The sequence below is a fragment of the Poecilia reticulata genome, chromosome 1, assembly GCF_904066995.2.
Source record: "Poecilia reticulata chromosome 1, P_reticulata-male-v2, whole genome shotgun sequence".
NCBI classification, from domain to species: domain Eukaryota; kingdom Metazoa; phylum Chordata; class Actinopteri; order Cyprinodontiformes; family Poeciliidae; genus Poecilia; species Poecilia reticulata.
The window spans coordinates 10776217-10795834 of record NC_088830.1 but is presented as its reverse complement, the minus strand read 5'-3'; the positions used below and the strand labels follow the sequence as shown (position 1 = coordinate 10795834).

The 19618-nt window shown below is 39.9% G+C and overlaps 2 protein-coding genes across 4 annotated transcripts; both read left to right on the top strand.

Moving 5' to 3' along the window:
- Nucleotides 1–4: 4 nt before the first annotated feature.
- mvb12a (multivesicular body subunit 12A) lies at nt 5–5893 on the top strand. 2 transcript variants are annotated; one of them, XM_008407311.2, is made up of 10 exons: nt 5–146; nt 1739–1828; nt 2110–2193; nt 2297–2396; nt 2489–2618; nt 3853–3996; nt 4074–4183; nt 4779–4837; nt 4931–4996; nt 5090–5893. In XM_008407311.2, exons 2-10 carry the CDS (start codon nt 1739–1741, stop codon nt 5153–5155), a joined length of 849 nt encoding a protein of 282 aa, XP_008405533.1. In that variant the 5' UTR covers nt 5–146; the 3' UTR covers nt 5156–5893. The 2 variants fall into 2 exon arrangements, with proteins under 2 accessions (XP_008405533.1, XP_008405613.1); XM_008407391.2 differs by having other exon boundaries at nt 29–146; nt 1710–1828.
- Nucleotides 5894–8340: 2447 nt separating this feature from the next.
- On the top strand, nt 8341–19157 carry LOC103463841 (transcription factor AP-4-like). Of its 2 annotated transcripts, none has more exons than XM_008407609.3 (7): nt 8341–8864; nt 11934–12099; nt 12219–12317; nt 13547–13717; nt 14728–14877; nt 14988–15152; nt 15746–19157. In XM_008407609.3, the coding sequence occupies exons 1-7, from the start codon at nt 8776–8778 to the stop codon at nt 15899–15901; spliced, it is 996 nt and encodes a 331-aa protein (XP_008405831.1). In that variant the 5' UTR covers nt 8341–8775; the 3' UTR covers nt 15902–19157. The 2 variants fall into 2 exon arrangements, with proteins under 2 accessions (XP_008405831.1, XP_008405741.1); XM_008407519.3 differs by having other exon boundaries at nt 8342–8864; nt 13547–13729.
- Nucleotides 19158–19618: the final 461 nt, after the last annotated feature.

Below are 19618 nucleotides of genomic sequence, written 5' to 3'. Positions count from 1 at the left end.
CTCGGGGTCTGACGGGAGTTGTAGTTGGGATGAATTGAGAACTTCCTGCTTCCACGACTGCGACCGATATATTTCGGCTAGTAGCTGAGAAGTTCTTTATTCTCCATATAAGCCGCCGAAAAAATAGAAACTGATTCACAAACAAGGTAAGTGTTTCCACCTTTGTTGCTTGTATGTCACTTTATGAAACAAGCAGCGTTTGTGCCTTTTTGAGCAGGAAACAGTCAGGTTTCCCAGTTGAACAGTCGAGTGTAAGGTTAGTTTTACCGTTTAAATTAGTTTTTATCTGGATAAATTTGGAAATGTGACACATAGCATTACTATGCGATACGTGACTTTATTGTTTAATGTTTAAGGGTAAGGTTGTTGTGAAACCGACTGGTTATCTTTAGAGCTACGTAAAGAAAGAGTTAATGTACCTGAATCTGACGTGTTATTGTTCCTTCAAGGCAAATGAGAGTAAGATCTTGATTTGGACACATTGATAAAAAAAAAAGAAGTACCTGAAGTATCGCCGTAAATAAATAGTTTATTAATCCATTTTCAATACAGCTCTTTATAGGGAAAATACATTGTTCTGTTTTTTATATATATATATATATATATATATATATATATATATATATATATATATATATATATATATATATATATAGTTGTTTTTTTAAGCTTGTTTCTTTACGTTTTGAAATTACAGGAGAGCAATTTGTTTGGTAACAGAGGTGACAAGCAGCAATGTGTTCATTTTATGAATAAGTCTTGTGTTGAGAAGCAAACTGTGGCCTTCTATAAAAAAATTCATTCCATTTTTTTAAGCAAATTTAAGCTAAATATGAAAGAGATTTACAGAAGAACAAGCTTGTAATCAACAGTCATAACAGAAAATAAAATAAGAATGTAGAATGATAGTTGTTAAGTAACCACATTGAAATTTACTTTAAAAAATGTAGATCTAATTAATCGCAATACACTTTGATGTAAGGAAGACCAGAGAAATATACAGACATTAAAAATGTACGTTTACCCTGAGACAAATAAATTTAGATTAAATACAAAATTATATTCATTTCACGAACTGGAACATTATAGTTATAAGAACTATTAATAATAATCAAGGGCAGAAAACAAATGGGTTCAACGTTAATTTAAAGGAACTCAGTGTTTCAGCATCTTTGCAGTTTTCTGGATGTTTGTTCCAGATTTGTGGTGCATAGAAACTGAATGCTGCTGGCCGTTGTCCTCAGATCTTCAGGAATCAAACACAATAAAAAAACCCCATCTCTCCAGCAGCTGTATTTTGCTTAAGAAAACCAGAAAGCGCAGCATTGCTGCCTGCACTTCGTTAGTGTCAGTACTGCGTGTTCTAGAAGCATTATTAAAGTCTCTGCTTTGAGGAGAAAAGCCACTTCCTTTTGCTGTAAGAGTGACATTTCTTTCTCTGAATAGTTTCTTTCTGTTTGGCATTGTCTGCCGAAAACTCAGCAGACTGAATGAGATCTGCTTGTCTGAAACAATGGACTCTGCTGACCTGAGTGATTTCCCACTCGCTGTCACATGGACATAAATAATAAGCTTTCTCGGTGCCAAAACGTCAGGAAGTCACTGTAAAGGGGATTTGTACATCAATCCATTGCTAGGTTATAAAAGTGTCGTTATTAACCTGTAATGTTTTAAGGGTGTTGAGTGTTTTAAATTAATTAAAGATATAGTTTTCCTTGTTTTGTTGTTTCTGTCACAGATGTCCTTGATGGAGTCGGGAAAAGTCCTGCCTTTGACGGCGGTGGCTTGGACATCCAACATCGGCTGCTGCCCCAAAGATTTCACCCTGGTAGGAAATTTGAGGTGCAGCATTGTCTGGCCTTATTGCTTCGGTACAATTAGTCTCAGAAGGAAATATTTTTATTTAGTTTGGCTGGAGAACTGGTCAGCGAGTGACAATAAGCTCAATACTGTAAGGTTAGCATGATTTAAAAAACGAAATTCATCTCTCGGCTCTTTTTAAAGTTACCCAGAAAATACAATACATATTTTTGTGACTTTAGCAACCGGCTAGATGGTAAAAACATGATCTTCTTGTGCATTTTTCTTCATGTTCTCAACTTCCTGCAGATCAGCATCACAGAAGACGGAGCGGCGGCGAACTTCACGCGCGGCTTTGGCATGAAGTCCGGATATTACCTCTGTTACAGCAAGGTGACTCACAGAGAGACGTTTACTGCATTTAACAAATGTTTTGGGTTACACCACTCTGTGGTCTTTTCTGCTCCACGACCGAACCGTGTCGCTCTCCTTTTAGGACCTGAAAGGCAGTGTGGTGGTTTCAGACATTCAGGTCATTTCAGACAAGGACTCCATTCCCCACGGCTACAGCTACATCAGAGAGTTCCTCGATTCAAGTGCGTACAGGCTTGCTCAGGTTTGGAATGTTGATGCATTTTTGTTTTCGCTGCGTTCTTGACGAGCATTTTGTGTAACGCTTTGTGTTCAGAGACCACTGTGTCCAAGAAGAAGCGGGTGGTTGTTCGCACGTCCCCGGTGGCCAACGTAGAAACGGCTGTGTTGGACATCAAACTGACAGCCAAAAGCAAAATGCTGCTGCAGCACTACACTTACGTGGGGTTAGTAGCATCCATACGGGCAGCTCTTCATCTTGAATCTTCATGAAAAAGTGTTTTTGGACACAACTCTTGTAGATTTGTTACACACACAGTGATGTATTTCAAGTGGTTGTTTTGATAAGACCAGCTGTTTAGAGTAATGTGTCTAGGCATCTTAGTGGAAAGTTGAGTGGAAGGAAAAAGTGTGGTAGAGGAAGCACAAGCCAACAGAATAACTGCAGCATTGGGAAGATTAAAAGGAAAACCTAAAAGGTGAGGGAAGTCTGCAAATTCAAGAGGCAACACACACAGAAGTATCCGACACTTGAGCCACAGCTGCCCTTCTTATGATAAGCCACTCCTGAGTAAAGGACAATATCATAAATGTTTCTATTGGGATAAACAGAAAAAAAGGGCCTCTTTTTACTTAGGAGTATGTATCTTTCACTTCATTGGGAACTTAATAGTCTTAATAACACAATTCAAATTGCTTGAGTTGTGTTGTGAAGGTTTTGCAGATATTGGTAGGGGCAGGCGATGCGGACTTAAAGTTTTATCACGATATTTTGCGGTACTGTTGTAATGATAAAGCTGACTATAAGAAGAATCTATGACGTCTTTTCTGACTGTGTGTCACAGTAATCATTTCCCCACAAACACAAATATTTCTCTTGAAAAACATTCCTGTTGGTAGCATGCTTCTTTAGGACACCAGCCACATGAAGGAGTGTGATTCGTGTCACTAAACTCCACACAGTAACTGCATTTTCCAATTTATTGGTATTTTATTAATGCATTCATTGAGCAAACAGTAGTTTAAAAAAAAGACTCAAACCTAACAATCCTGATAATACACACAGTTTTGGGGGATTTTAAACACCATCAATTGGGATTTATCATGACAACGATAAATGGAAACTCTTATCGTGATAAGAAATTTATCACAATAAACGATACGATAAATGTGCACCCCTACTTATTGGCTACTTAGGAACTATGGAAACCATCATAAATATGCTCGTATCAGTTTGCGGCAGTGACTAGTTTATCACAGCACTCGACTGGCCAACCAGTTGGCCAGAACTAAACGCCACAGAGAATCTTATGATCAAGAGGAAAATCAAAGACACCACACCCAACAATAAGGCCGAGAACCTCCACGCCATCCAACATTGAACATTTTAATTAACCAAGACATACCTGTAAGTGTTTACTCATAAGTAAGTTTTTAACTTGCCAACGACTATCTGTGCAGCGACATCCAAGGCTACGTGCTGTGGTGCAGGAAGGGGCATTTCTCCAGCCCCACCCCCAAAGCTAAACCTCGTAGCATCAGCTTGGAGATGCGCAGTCTCTCTCTGGAGGAACCGTCTGCTCCGGCTCTTCTTCTCCGGCCCAGGTAAGAGTCCAGAGTGAGACGCTGAGATGTTGTACAGGTTGGACGCCGCATGTGTCAACGTTTAGTTGTCGCTGCAGGAACCTTCCTCCTATACCGCAGCAAAGCCGGCTGAGTAATCGCCGGCACAGCCTGCATGCCGGGGACGTCCTGAACACATCTGCTGACAACAGTCTTCAGGCCATTACAGGTGATGATGGACCAGTTTTTTTGTTTGTTTTTTTTATTAATGGTTCCCTTCCCACATGACTAGAATGTTTTGTCCTGGATAATCGGATCAACTGGAATGATGACTGTTCACACCGGCCAGTAAAATGTATCCTGACTCATCGGACATCAGGTTTTATTTTACACGTTCATCAAACATTTATGTCTCTGGCTGATGTTTGTCACCTCTTGGAGACAGTTAAATGACTGGATGTAAGACAATCCCCGATCGTCTTACATCTTTTCTTCACCCTGTTCACTTGTGGCTTTATATATATATATATATATATATATATATAGCAACTGGCCTTTTTTTATCTGTATACTCAACAGTCGATTACTTCATTTGTTGACGATTACTCCAATTAATTGTTTCATCCCTAACTTTGTGTGAAAAATAAAGAAAAAAAGAGCTGAGAATTTTACTGCAGCCAATTAGTTTTCTGTCATTTGGGTTCAGTCGCTGTATTTTCTGGGGATGTGCCCAACAACAATGGGGGAGAAACGTTTCAGAAATATTTTGTAAGCTGTTGTTTGTTAATTCATCAGGATCCAAATTTCTTGTTTTTTTTCTGCAGCTTTAGATGGAGTTCCCTTCAGCCTGCACCCAGATTTCGATTTGCAAGCAAATGGGACGGTAAGGTTGCTCTCTTTTGTGTGATTGTTTAATAAAGTTTGATGTTTTTGACATTGAATTGCATATTATTTGTTTTCACCATGCTTCTCTCAGGCTCTCCAGTTGAATTCCCAACTAAGCAACATCCGCATAAAGTCTGTGAAGGACATTGAAAATGAGGTAGGATCGGCTGTGATCCTTGGATTCAAGCCACTCGTCCTCAAGCTGCAATTAAAAATGAAAAACACACTCCTTTGTTTCTTGGCTTTTCAGTACAACTACACGTTTACGGTGGAGGAATCCGCTGCCAAGAGGATCCGACCATCCGTCTCAACATAAACTGTTCAGTGACCATTACAATCCCATTATATCGATCAACTATTTCTCTAACTTTACTGTACTTTTCCACTGGGTTTTCCAAGGTAACAACTTAAAAAACGGTGGAAATAAAGAATAATCATGTTCATATTCTGGATTCATTTGTTGAATCTACCATTCAGGAAACCTAAAAGCCATTTATTTGCATGTTAGGTATGTAAAATAAAGGATTCAAAGAATTCAGTTTTCTCGAGGAAACTCCTGGTTGTTTCACTTCACAGGGATAAAGGTGTAATTAGTTTTATAAATCTCTGTATTTACTAGTTTGAATTGAACATATGTTGCATCATACCTGTTGTTTATTTGGTCTTACTTGTAGATTTTAAATGTATAGTATTTGTATCCTAAAAAGGAAATGCACTTTGTCACTATAGATGTTTTTTTTCGTGCTCTTTTCTGTTTCCTGTAACATTTGTCTGTTCTATAGCTTAATTTTATTTTTTTTTTGTCAGGATTTCGACAGAGCTCTAAGCCTCGTTGATGGCGTTAACGCCACTGTTACACTAACATGTCTTGAGAGACATGGTCCAGTTTTCTTGAAAGAAAAGCAAACTTCTGTTGAAACTTTGTGATTTTATATGTGCTTCTGCACAGTAAGACGTTGGCATTTTTTGTTAGGACCAAATATTTGTTGTTGAATTGTATTTTTTCTGAGCTTTACTCTTACAGATTGAAAAATAAAGACCCGAGAAAAAATAACTTTTGCATGTCAGTTTTAGTATGTTAAACATAAAGACGTGTTTACATAAAGCAAGACTTTGCAGAAGATTGAAACTGCCAACGATTTCCTTACATGTTTGCTTTAAATTAGAAAAATGTAATTGGAACATAAGTGGTTTTGATGAATAGTACTGCAATTTTTTTAATTAAACTTTTTAGTTAAGTCCTGGTACCAGACCAAGCTAGCATACTATATGAGGAGAGGTGCTTTCTCCTTTTTTTCTTTTTTTTTTTAAGAAAGTAGCCAATGTTAAAGTCTGACTTTTTGAAAACAAAACAAATTAATAAAGATTTCAAGGTGGATTCAAAACTTGGCCACAATGTTGTATTTGGAAAGTTGGAGTTTCTGCCTCATAAGACATGAATAATGCTTGATAAGCTGCTTCAAGTGTCTGTTAAATTGGAAACGGGGCTTGATTCAAAGGTGAATCGGGTTCATTTTAATTTTAATATGATCTTAATCAAATTTAGGGTGTTTCATAAAGCTAAAAGTCAGTTCTGAATTTGTTCATAACAGAAAACGGAGGCCAAATTCGTGCCCCATAAAATGCATCCTGATTGTTGTAAAATATTCTTGTAAAATACTGCCACCTGCTGGACTAAGCGGGGATATTCACACTTTCTACCTCCAATCTTCCATACCGCATGCCATGGTGCCTTTGTGAGAATCCTGTGTAAAGTAATGTCTCCCTGAAGAAGGTAAATTAAATTTCTTCCCATGTTGGACTTTGTTGGCTCAGCTTTACACTTTAAGATGACGCAGGAATAACCTGAAATAATATCTTCAGAAATAGATAAGTATGTTTAAATGTCAATCTCACCATCAGATTGACATTAACCAGCTGTTTAACTTAACATTGATTCCCAATTAAGTTTTGGTATTAGTGCAGTTGTTTTTTGTTGTTTTTTTTATAATAACCTAAAATGATGACATCGTGAAGACAGTCTTGCCACAAGCTTATTATTAGCCTTTTTAAAGTTTCTGATTCCTTTAGGCAAACTAAGTAAAGTTTTTTTTATAGAGCACCTTTCGAGATACAGTCACAAAGCTTTATAAAATAGAACTGAAATTAAATTACAACTAGTTTTAAACTGTGGGTGTTTTGTTTTGCAGGGCGCATTGCTGCCATCTGTTGGACTTTAAGGGAACTGCTTGACTTTTATGTTCAATACGGTTGTTTGCTAGCGGTAGAGCAGATGAACACACGTGCATTCCAGGTGTCCCTCAATGAAATATATACTAGTCAGTCCCAGTGACCGTTTCACTAAAGATTTTTGCCCATGTGCTTTCTGGGTAAAAATCAATCGAGAAACACGTCCCGACGCGTCGCGTTCCCCCCCACGTCAACAAACTAACTCCGGCACCCCACCAGAGAAGGGAAAAGTTATGTGGCCCTCACAGGAAAAAGTTTGGGGACCACTGGTTCACAGGACACACTTCCTGCTAAAGAGCCCCCTTGTGGTTGAAGAAAAATCCACATATAAACCGGAAAATACAATATATGAAAAAAAAATCTGAATGCTTTCTGGTATTGTTCGGGGGCCGGACCAAATGTTAAGGCGGGCCGGATCCGGCCCGCGGGCCGTAGTTTGGGGACCACTGGTATAGACCAAATAAAAGTGATTCAGAATGAAATTTTAACAGACAAGCCTAGTACAATAAAAAAGCTTAAGTAGTTTTTAAGAGCTTCCACAGAGACAAGGAAACGGAGTCTTAGAAATATCCAGACCCATATAGTTGCTCTTAGTTTTTCTATCCATCTATCTAATCATCCCCATCGCAGTTTTATGTTTGGCTAAAATAACACAAAGACACCTAAAGATCAAAACTTTGATGATATATCAATCTTAAATTAAAAAGTATCGTTATCAGTATCGGTATTGGCGATACAGACTCTATATTTACTTCGGATTGGATCGATACGAAAATAACGCAGCATAGCTCACCTCTAAATGCAGGTGCAGTCAGAACACCGGAAGTCACTGAGCTCATTTAAGACAGCGGATATGTTTCTGGATCCTTGCCAGATTTATGCCTCACGACAATCCAGTCTCCAAGTCCACAGAGAGTTCACGCTTGGCGTTTCAACGCTGTGAATAGTTTGGCAAATATATTTTCTTAGTTTTCTGTTTTTAATAAATTTCCAAAACAGATGTCCACATGGTACACAACAAAGTACTTTCTGAAGTGTATTGGATATACACTGTCTCGCCTGTCAAATTAAAAGTGTGTGTGTGTGTGTGTGTGTGTGTGTATATATATATATATATATATATATATATATATATATATATATATATATATATATATATATATATATATATATATATATATATATATATAGTGTTTCTCCTTTGTTCTCTGTGCTTTGTCCCGCAGACGGTTTCCCAGTTGTCTCCTGCAGTTCTAATCGGTACTGTTTGTTCAGTCGTGGCTAATTTGCAGAACTGCAGTCCCTGCTGCAGAGCTTCAACAACAGAGCTCTGCTTGTTCGGTTTTCCGGAAAACCAGCTCTGATTCCAACCAGCTGTTTCCCGCCTCACACAGATCAGCTGCACACACACACACACACAGTCGTAGTAGGCGGAGGCTGGAAGGCAACACACATACACACACACACACACACGCTGGAGGGAACCCCATCAGCTGTGGAAAGAAACACAGCTCGATTTTACTTTTCGTTTTTTCTTCCCTCCTTCTCAGATTGAATTTTAGAGCGGGGTTTTAGGATCTGCGCTACTGTTGGACGCCTTTGCGGGTTTTGTGGTATTAACGAAAAACACAATACTTCAACGAGAGCACACGAGTGGGAAGGGGAAGAAAACAGCAAACACGAACTACAGAAGGTGGCTTTGAAAGCATGGACTATGTCAGGATGCCGACAGAGAAGATAACATCCCTGCAGCACTTCAAGCGGACGGAGAAGGATGTTATCGGCGGGCTTTGCAGGTGTGTAAACCGCGTAATAATAATTTGTGGCGCAGCCATACCATGTGCGTGAAGGGTTTTTCATGTGGCCGTAGCGTGTGTGTGTATGTGTGTGGTGCAGAGGGGACTTCGGGTAGCATGCTAGCTGTTAGCTACTGGCAGCTGGAATGTGCTTGTAGAAATTAGCTGTTTTTGTCACATTCGTGCTTATTGAGAACTATTGTATATTATTCTAAATTTAACCTGTGTTAGATGCGTTATTTATTTAGGCGAAAGTATGTAGACGGGTTCTCTGTGAGACAGCGAGATGGAGCGAATACGTTCATGTCCAGATGGACGCCAACCACGTGGTAGTTAACATGATCGCCGCTGCCGCACCAAATCATGTTTCAAATCACAATAGTTTATTAAAACCCAACTAGTTTCCACTGAGCAACATTAATAACCACTTTCTGGGTGGCTGAATACAGTTTGGGTTCGTTCAGCAGGTTTTCGGCTTCGGTATTTGTGTGTTTAAACAGCTGCTCCCTGTAGCGGGCGACGTTGTCATGTGCTAAAATTAGCTTAGCTTGGCTAGCAAGTCATATGTCGCTGCGCACTTTAGTAGCAACCGTGTGGACTGTGACTGGGCTTCTTTAAACCCATGTTCACGATATATTTATTATTTAATTAAGTCGCTCAACACAAGCTAGGGTACACACATGAGTATATCTGCCTTTAACTAATAGCAGACAAAGCGTTAGCTCAATGCTAATGGCGTACAGCATTGTTCTCGGTGCCAGGGGGCCTGCTGCTTCTGCAGGTGGTGTCACATTTCACTAACCGCTACCGTTCGAAGACGCGCCCCCTAGCGGTAGAAATGAAAGGAAGCGCATTACTCCAGAATGTGACATCATTTTACAGCTGGCTTGTTGTTTTTAATCTCTTTTCAGAGATTTGTTTATATTAGCAAGACGTATGAATAAACTGTCTAATTTATTCATGGATGTAAAACCGTTTTAAATGTTGTAATTCTGGCAAAATTGCCACCTTTTAACAAAATGTAGGTATTACCATAAAGTGTTGGCACAATATGTGAATCTTATACCTTTGTGGTTAGAGTAAACCTCAGTTAATTGTGCTGGAGCTGTTTTCATTGCATTTGTTACTGTAAAATATTCACTGTTTAAAACAGTTGTTGCTTCGAGCTATAAAATATTCACGTTTTTTTTTTTAGTCGGTCAGCCATGTTAGGTTTTGAGGTCAGGGCTGGTGAGAAACCAATTCTTTTTCCATACATAGCTTCAAAAATCCAATATTTACTGTTCTAAATGTCATTCAGGGTGATGGTATTTGGCAATCTTATTCTGAAACGATTGAAAAAATTTATTTTGGATATCATTTTTATTGATTTTCTTTTCTCTGTATACAGGTATTTGAAAACAATGAACCAATAAACTGGATGATGTAAAAAAAACAAGAGAAACTTGAGGAAGCTTCTGTTGCACCATAATTCAGAAATTAAACAAAAATGCAATTCACAGCTCTAATTTCCAGGGAATAAAATAAATTTCAAGGGTACGAGTATTAAAAAATTGCTTATTGAAAGTCTTTTACATTAAATTATCCGGTGAGGAGAGTCTCTTTAAACAGTGAAGGTAAATGATTGTAGGTGGAACCTGATAGCTAAAAGTTTGTCACCAGCTCAGTCTTCTTTCTGAAAAAAATCCAAGTTAAAAAACAACAAACGGGCTCAAATTCACCTCCAAGTTGGTGTTTAAAACTTAAAAAACTCCTTTTTTTAAAAAAATTATTATTCTAGATTTTCTTGCTTTAGAAGCTACTTAAAGTGAGTGAAACTGAGGCCTGCATTAAAAACCGACTGAAGTTTCTCACTCAGACAGCATAGTGCGGCTGCTCGGCGTCGCCTGCGAGCTTTTGCAACCACGTGAACCGTGTCGTTTCTGACCTTCCGACTTCAACGTTGCCGATCCGGTTCTTCAGGTTTGTTGTGACCGTTTATGTCGTTGGTGGTGCCCCCGCCCCCTCGCAGTAAATGAGAGTGAGGCTTTTTACTAGCACGCCGCCCGGCGCTGTGAGCTAGAGAGGGGCAGCAAGTTCAGCCAAACCCGTGACCTCTGGAGCCAGACGTCAGGAATGTGAAGAGGTCACTGTCAGAGCTATAGGTTAAAGAGGAAGTGTTTTTGTTCCTCTTTCTTAGTTGTAGTTGTGCTTTTTTTTTTTTTTTTTAAGGTAAAACTAATGAATAAATTGTAATCTGTATCAAAACGTCTTTTATTTACCCACTTTGTTTTGATGTTTTTTCGCTTAAAAATATATGTAACCTTTTTTTTAGGCTTACTTTGAAGGGAGATAAAACAAGGCATCAGTTTTAGGATTTACATGCGGCATATTGGCTTTATTTGACACATTCAGCTCCATCATCATATTCCGTCTTCCCACCAGCTGCCCAGCTTTTCTGTCCCTTCTAGAGAAAAGTCTAGTTTATTTGTACAGCACATTTCAGCAACACGGCAGTTCAAAGTGCTTGGAGACATCACCTTTTGACAAATGCCACCATCAAAATCATCAAGCAAACATGCAACAAACATGTCGATCGATATTCCATGGATGGGTTTTTCTAGGCCTTGCTGGGACATTGGTTTTTTTTAGTCCTGGAAATGTTCTTGAGGTGACAGAAGGCCGACTTTGTAACTGTCTTTATGTGACACTGGAGGCTCAGGTATGAGTCCATCCCCACAGCCGGAGTTCGGGCCTGACCACTAGTTTGTAGCTGTGACAACTGAAGCTGTGCGCTGACTCTATTGGTCCAAAGATGATCCCCGCAGCATGATACGGCCTCTGCCATGTTTCAAGTGGTGAATTCAGTGATTTGCAGTGTCAGTTTTCACACATGTACTCTGTTGACTAATTAGGGGGATTCTTGGTTGCACTGGATTTTATTTGGGGGTTACATGAAATTCATGTCATTCTTTGGATTTGTTTATCTAAAAAAAAAAAAAAGTGCTGAAGGTGTGCAGATGTGGATAACTAAGACGTTTTGTCTCTTCGAGGGAGAACATTTTTAATCCTCCTTCCGATGTCTTTCAGCCTTGCGAACATTCCCCTCAGTCCGGAGACGGCCCAGGACCAGGAGAGACGGATCCGTCGGGAAATCGCCAACAGCAACGAGCGGCGGCGTATGCAGAGCATCAACGCCGGATTTCAGTCCCTCAAAACACTCCTGCCACACACAGATGGAGAGAAGCTCAGCAAGGTAGCTCCTCCTGTGCTGTAATGAGCAAACCTGGGTCTTTAAAGTCTCTTTTTATTCCTTTTTCACTGATATTTAGTTTTTCAACCCTACATTGAGCTGCTGGTTTCTACTTTTACCAGGCCGCCATCCTTCAACAAACAGCGGACTACATATTTACCTTGGAGCAGGAAAAAACTCAGCTGCTGACCCAGAACAACCAGCTCAAACGCTTCATCCAGGTTGGGATCAGAACGCTAATTCTAGATTTTTGCATGTGACTGGAAATGTTGTCTCTAGTTTTATTGGTTTTAAGCCTCAGTGTTGTTGTATTTTTGCCTCTTTGACATTTTCTGCATATGTAGTTTCATCTAAATATTTGCTTGCCTCACTGTGTTGCTATGTCAGCGTTAACATCGATATCGGCTGACATTGGTCATTTTCTAACACATTAATATCCACCCGATAAATAAAACTGGGGCAGTGTTAATAATAAGGGTCAGGGTGGCCACGCATCTTTAAAAAGTTAAAATCATGCATCTAAAATTAAGGCCTTAATGTATTAAATTCATTTTTAAAAATGTCACAAGTACTAAATTTAGTCTTAGCAGCACTATTCCATCTAGTATTCTTTTATTTCCCCTCACAGAATGTTTTTTTTTTTTTTAGGCAAATATTTGAGATATCCTCATTGCGTTCTGTGACGCAAGGCAGTTGAGGCTACAGCTAACTAGCTCCTAATGTACCCTGTCTTGCTAGCTGGCATTTTTTCTGCTTTTATAATAAATTATTGCAAATTTATAGCCACTTGGCTGAAGGAAGTTTGTACAATTGAGAGGTCTTAAATTCCATTCATAGTGGTCTTTAAAAGTCTTAAACTTGAGTTTGTAAAACCTGCAGAAATCATGAAGCTGAACATGTAACTTTGGAAAACATTGGTAAATGTTGATGTCTGCAATCAGCCCAATATTTCAGAAGGGTTCACATCTAAAACGATGATTAGCAGAATAATTTTATGAATCTTTGTTGATTTCTTCATATCTTATTTTGATTGAAATCAAAATTAAAACCTAAATTTCCCAGGCTCTTTAAAACGTTGGTATACGACATCTCTGGGTAAGTCACCCTATAGATTTTTCTCAGCCAGCATTATAATCTTTTTTTCTTTCTTTTTTTTTTAAAGTAAAAACTCACCAGACACCACTAACTAGTCAGACGAGAACTTGTCTGACAAAAATGTCGTCCTGCATTTGATCTTGAAAGCAGGTGTTGGTAACGCCTGAGCAGCATGTGGTGGTGTGTGTTTTATAGCTGGAGGTGTTTTGTTTTGTTTTGATTATTCAGATCTGCCTTACAGACGCACTTTCAGCTCTTTTTTTATTCTTTCATTCTGCCTCCAGAGCAGAATTCTGGTTCGATTCGGTCGCTCGTTTAGGCGTCGCGCGCTTACGTCACGTTTCGTTTCTTGCAGGAGTTCAGCGGCTCCTCGCCCAAAAGGAGGCGAGCCGAGGAGAAGGACGAAGGCATCGGGTCTCCGGACATGCTGGAGGAGGAGAAGGTGGAGGAGCTGAGGAGGGAGGTGATCGACCTGCGGCAGCAGCTGGACAAGGAGCGCTCGGCTCGCATGCAGCTGGAGGAGCAGGTGATCTCAGCTGTGCGTTTAATCATTATAAACTCTTCTCCCGTGTATTTGAACGCTGTCCTCGATGTCGAGCCAATAGGGCCCTTGAGCCACGCTTTAGGAGAACAAACACTCAAACACAATGCTGATTGTGGCGCCGACACATTTATCAGCCCAGCAGCCAGGTCCCGATCGGGTCACATCCTGGATCTACCTGAACAGCAGGTGCCGCACACAAACAGAAACTCAAACAAGCAGCTTGAACAAGAAGAGAGGGGGGGGGAGGGGTTAAACAATGACGGCTGTCTGAGCGTAATTATAGACTCGACCAGAATTTCACCGCTGCGAAGTTGGAGGAGTCGCCTACATCTTGAGAAATACTTTGATCTCTTTAAAGCAAGCTCCTTTTGTCACAAATCCAAAGCATTTTATTACTTTTTGGAGTTTTTACATCAGAATGTTTAATGAACTGTGTGTATACTTTAGTGTAAATTTCATCTCGAATGTGTGAAGCTCAGAGCAGCTTCCAAATGTTTATTTAAACACTGTTTATGTTTTAAATTAGGGTTGTCCTGATCCAATACAGACATCAGAAATTGGTTAAATATCAGCATGTATCTTAAACTAACTTAATAACGTGTGATTTTAATTATATTTCTTATTTGACGGAGACGCCACTATTACAGATTTGTGTGTTTTTTGACGTTGACGGAATATTGCAATAGTTCTGCGCACGTTTGTAGCGGGAATATTAGGGAATCTCTTTGCAGGGGTGCTGAGAAAAAGTCTGGTTAATAAAATCTAACATTTACTGCAGAAATGTCTCTAGGCTCCAAACTGGCTCTCTGGGTGCTTTTATAGAGCTTGCAAAGAACTAAATCCAGTTAAACACGTTATTAGAAAAACCTTAAATTTGAAGTCCCTCTTTTTCTGTAAATGATGCGTGTTGTGGGTAAAATACTATGCGGTCACAAATACTCCACACCCCTCTTGTGAGGACGTGCTCTAACTGGACTGATATCTGCTCATAGGTGCGATCTCTGGACGGCCAGCTGCACCCGGAGCGTCTGAAGGTGATCACCCAGCAGGTGGAGGAGGAGCAGGCCCTCATCCAGAGCCAGACGCTGCTGCGGCTACAGCAGATCCACGCCGCCACCGACAGACAAACACACAGTCCTCAGGTCAGAAATGCTCCTCTCTCCCGGCGGTCCCTGTGCTCCAGATCAATGAGAATCACTGGGGGGGAAATAAGATCTGGACTTTGGTTTCACTTTGATCTTCTGTCTTTCAGGTGCTGGCTCCGCCCACTCCGCCTGCCCCAACCCACCACCCCACTGTCATCGTCCCAGCTCCAACACTAAACCAACACCATCACGTCACTGTGGTGACCATGAGCCCATCTGTCCACACCAGCACCGTGTCCACTTCCAGACAGAACCTTGACACCATTGTGCAGGTTGGAGCTTGTTCTAGTGTGCGCCAATGCTAAAGTGCTAACTATGAACATTAGTTATGCTAACTAAAACACTAACTGTAAACATTAGTTCTGCTAAAGCTAAATGCTAGCTATTAAAGTTAATTGCGCTAACTCTTAGGTGCTAACAATAGGCATTAGTTCTGCTAAAACACTTAACTATAAACAGTGGTTCTGCTAATGCTAAAGCGCTAATGATAAACTGGTTCTGCTAATGCTAAAGCACTAACTATAAATGAGTTCTGCTAATGCTAAAGCGCCATCTATAAACATAGTTTTGCTAATGTTGAAGTGCTAGACTATCATGGTTTTTAGCAGAAACTAATGCTAAAGTGCTAAATTCAACCATCGAGCTTTATTCAATTGAAAATCTTACAAAATAGCTGAGAAAATTATAACGTTTTACACTTTGTCCAGGGGAATTAATTTAGGGGAAGCTAAGTGCGCTAAATGTTTTCAAAACTAGCCAAAATGCTAAACCGCTAAGCAAAAAAAAAAAAAACTATGTCCGCAGTTAGCAGATTAGTCCCCACCTCTGGTAACGATGCTCCTGTTTTGTGCTCATCCCCTCCCAGGCCATCCAGCACATCGAGCGCACCCAGGAGAGAAGAGGCAGTTCCGAGGACGAGCAGAGGAGAGCCGTCATCGTCAGCCCCACCCACGTCGCCATGGACACCGCCTGCTCGGACACAGACACGGACACGGAGGGCGAGGACTGTTTGATGAACTGACCCGCCCCCACCCACCCTGAACTCCTGCCTACCCCTGCCCCTCCAACACGCACACAAACACTTAAGACACCCTACTCACTGTAAGATTCCCTCCAGGAGCTTGACTACTCACGTTAATCTGTCTTTGGCATTACCTAAACTCCTAAATCCAGTGGTTTAAGCTCTGCGTCAAGTTTTGTACTGTAATTTTTCGGAGTATTGAAGAGGTAGGAGGGCCAGCGTGCAGGATCCGTTGGATCTCTGCAGCTACTTGAATAATCAAACGGTCTACTTGTAGAAAAAAAAAAAAAAAAGAAAGGAAAAAAAAAAGGCTGTCGGCCCTCTGATGTTTCTCGTTCGTGCGTGCTCTCCTCATAATCCCGGAATCATCGTCGCCCTCTTTCTGTCACTCCTGACAGTGCAGCTACAATCTAAAGGAGTCAATTTATCAGAAAGTTGAATGTAACGACACAATAAGCAAGGAGATCCTTACTCACATGTTTTGTTTTTCGTATATTTCTGGTGGCTGTCAAATCTTAAGCTATTAAATACTAAATTTCACAATTTGAACCTACACATAAAATCTTATTTACTTGAAGAAAAAAAAGAGAAAAAATAGCTGTTTTTAAACTCTAAATAAGCCCTTAGAAATGAGCTGAATTCCTTCTCTGGTCTTTCAGTTTAGATTTTGTTTGTTTTGTTTTTTTAAGTGTCACGGTCGCCAATCGTCGAAGGTTTTGTTCTAATTTAAAGTTAATCGACTTTTCCTTTACCGTTTTTTGTTTGTTCTTAACAGGAGGGAGGAGAAAAACGCACCATTACGTTTTTAACTTGATGTCGGCTTGTTGCATGAAAAACATTCAGGTGCCGCATTTTTGTAAATAAGCGATCAACCCGAGCCGGTTTGACTGAATCAGACTCTTTGGAATCTACAAATGTTTCCATCGAAGTTCTGAAACAGATGGGCATGAATCATGTTTCCAGCATTTCCCCCTGAGGGCCTGAATCCACCATCTGGTCTTGGTGACTATGCACTAGAGATGTTGGGATTTATGCAATTCCATCTTTTGTACATTTGTTGTTCTTCTTCTTATAATTTTTTTTTTCGTTGTCACTATCATTTAAACATAGGGTGAAGTTCTCTATGCACCGTGTATGAAACTTGACGTGTTTAAATGGAAGAATGTAGTACTTAAGAGGTGCTTGTTTTAGTCGTCACCGTGGCGATCTGCAGGGGCGCGACGAGCTGAGGCCAAAAGTACCTGCAATAAGTCACCTTTCCTTTGTTTTTTGTTCCCCCCCACCCCTGGAGATTTTCAGATTTGACACAGGAGTTAAATTTCTGGTGTCTTCTCTTGGGGGGAAGAATCCCACAACTTCTAAGAGTTTCAAGAAGCAAAGTTTAACCAGCAGTAGATCCTAGAACGTTGAGTAAAAATACGACGCTGTCACAGTTTGTGCACAAATTTTCTTTTTCTTTTCTTTTTTTAAATCTCAAAGCAGAACAGCAACAGCTATCCCTGCTGGTGATATCTGCAAAATTGGACTGTTTTATTTTTATTTTTTTGCACCCAAACAAATAGGAGTCTTCTTTCAGCCAGCTGTCCGGCAGCGCACAGCAACGGGTGGAAGTAGAGTTGGCTAAATATGCGTTTTTTTTGTTTGTTTGTTTGTTTACACTTAGTCTGGCTATAGAAGAGAACTTTATTTACAAACATATCCGGTAACTTCAATGACTATGGAGGCACCGGGCACGGACCAGTTTGTTTGGTAAAACCTGTTTTATGTGCTTCTGTTTACAAAAAGAACGGCAGCAGATTATTCCAGCAGCTGCTAAGATAAGATATTTATCTGTTATGCTTATGATGAATAACCGTTAGTGTTTTTTGGGGGTTAGGGAGTATTTCCAAATGGAGAGGTTTGTTTGCGATGCAAGCAAGAAAGGGAGCAATTCCCGTTTTCATCCGGAGAAAACTCGAGTACTTAACTTGGCAACTTATTAGAAATGCATCTAAAGCACAGGATCTGCATATTGGGAAAAACGTTCTTGTTGTCAAACTTAAATATTCCTTCGACTGGATAACCGGCCCCTTGTGCCTCCATTTTCTGAAGTTATTACTTAAAGAAAACGGGAGTCGGTGTGTTTTTGTTTTTTTGTTTTTTATCTAATGTACAAACACAGACTGTAACTCTTTAATTAATTTAGGGAAACAAATCAATTTACAAGAGACAAATTTAACCTTACACGGCTTTAGCGGGAAAACCGAAGCCCGAGCATCAGAAACACTAACGGCAAAGTTTTTGACGTTGAAAAGCTGAAGAGAATTGCAGATGTGCCACTCGTAAATCCCCCCCCCTGCCTCCGCCCGCTGCCCCGTCTGCCCTGGTTTTCTTTTTGAAATGCCCCCCTGCCCCTGTGCACCTCATGTTGCTTTGCTCGTGTTTCTGCTGGGACTCTGACTGGAAACCCCCCGTGCTGCAAAGCCTCTCTCCTGTCGTACTCGATTCGAGTCGCTGATTTGATGCTGTAAACATTCCTTCGTTTGGATTCGTTTCCGTCTATTGATGTTGTGTGTTCTTTTGCCAACCAAATGCATCTTTTAAAAAAAAAATTCTTGTCTTAAAGTAGGTTTTTATGATTTTATTTTTTGCATTCTGTGACACTGTCTTGTGTGGGATGTTTGGGTTTTGTTCATTCACTCATCAGCTGGTTAGAGTAGTATTTTCAAGCCAAACATGGGTGGGAAGACGGGGAGGGAGGGGATTATATTGTTTGTGAAGCTTTGTTGAAGGGTTTAGTGTTGCGCTGATCATAGTTGGTCCACAGCCTAAATCTCAGGTGTGGTCATCAGTCGGAGAATCGCTTCACCCCTTCATGTTTCTGTACATTTTGTTGGCAGCACGGCTGTCCTTTTGATGAATTTTTATATATATATATATATATATATATGAAGCACTTGTTCTGTACTGCCTAAATCATTTTTTGTTTCTATTTTGCTGCCTTTTATGTTTTCTAAGCTGTTTTCCGTGATGCAGTTTAACCTCTGTCGTTCGGCTCTTTAGTCTTTTGTTTTTGTTTTTATCTGTTTTCCATTTATAGTGACAAGACTTTTTTTTATAAATATATTTTGTGTGACTTTAATTTTTTTTTATCATCAGTCCAGGGCGATGCCAAGCTGTTATATTTTGTTTATAAAAAAAATTGGATGAACCGGCCTTTGTAAAAAACACAAAAAAAGATTAATAAAAAAAATAAAATTTGTACTTTTTTATTACACTCCCCATGTTTCAGGTTTTTTTTTTATATAAAACTGTCTGGTCACTAGGTGGCGACATTTTTTGCATTTTTAAGAGTTGCATTAAAGTCTTATTGTAGTTATTTGTTGGTAATTTAGCAAAATATAAACCAGTGAATCAAACTGGGACTGACCTAAGAAAAATAAATTAAAAAATGACTTGATAGAATATGGTTTCTCATGGGAGCTTAATTTCTGCCCATTTTTATGACTTCTCGTTGTCATTTAACTTTCCCGCAGTCCAGGAGGGATCGAGTGGACAGTTTTTGACCCTGCCAGCGGTTCTGGAGAGACATTTCAGTTTGTTTTTTGTGGTTTCGGACTCTGACGGGACACCTCATCGCTTCTCCGGTCGACTGAACGTGGCGTCCAAGCCAAGCGTCGAACTGGGAGTTAAGTGATTCAATGTCATGAAAAGTATTACCTTCTTTATAGATTTATC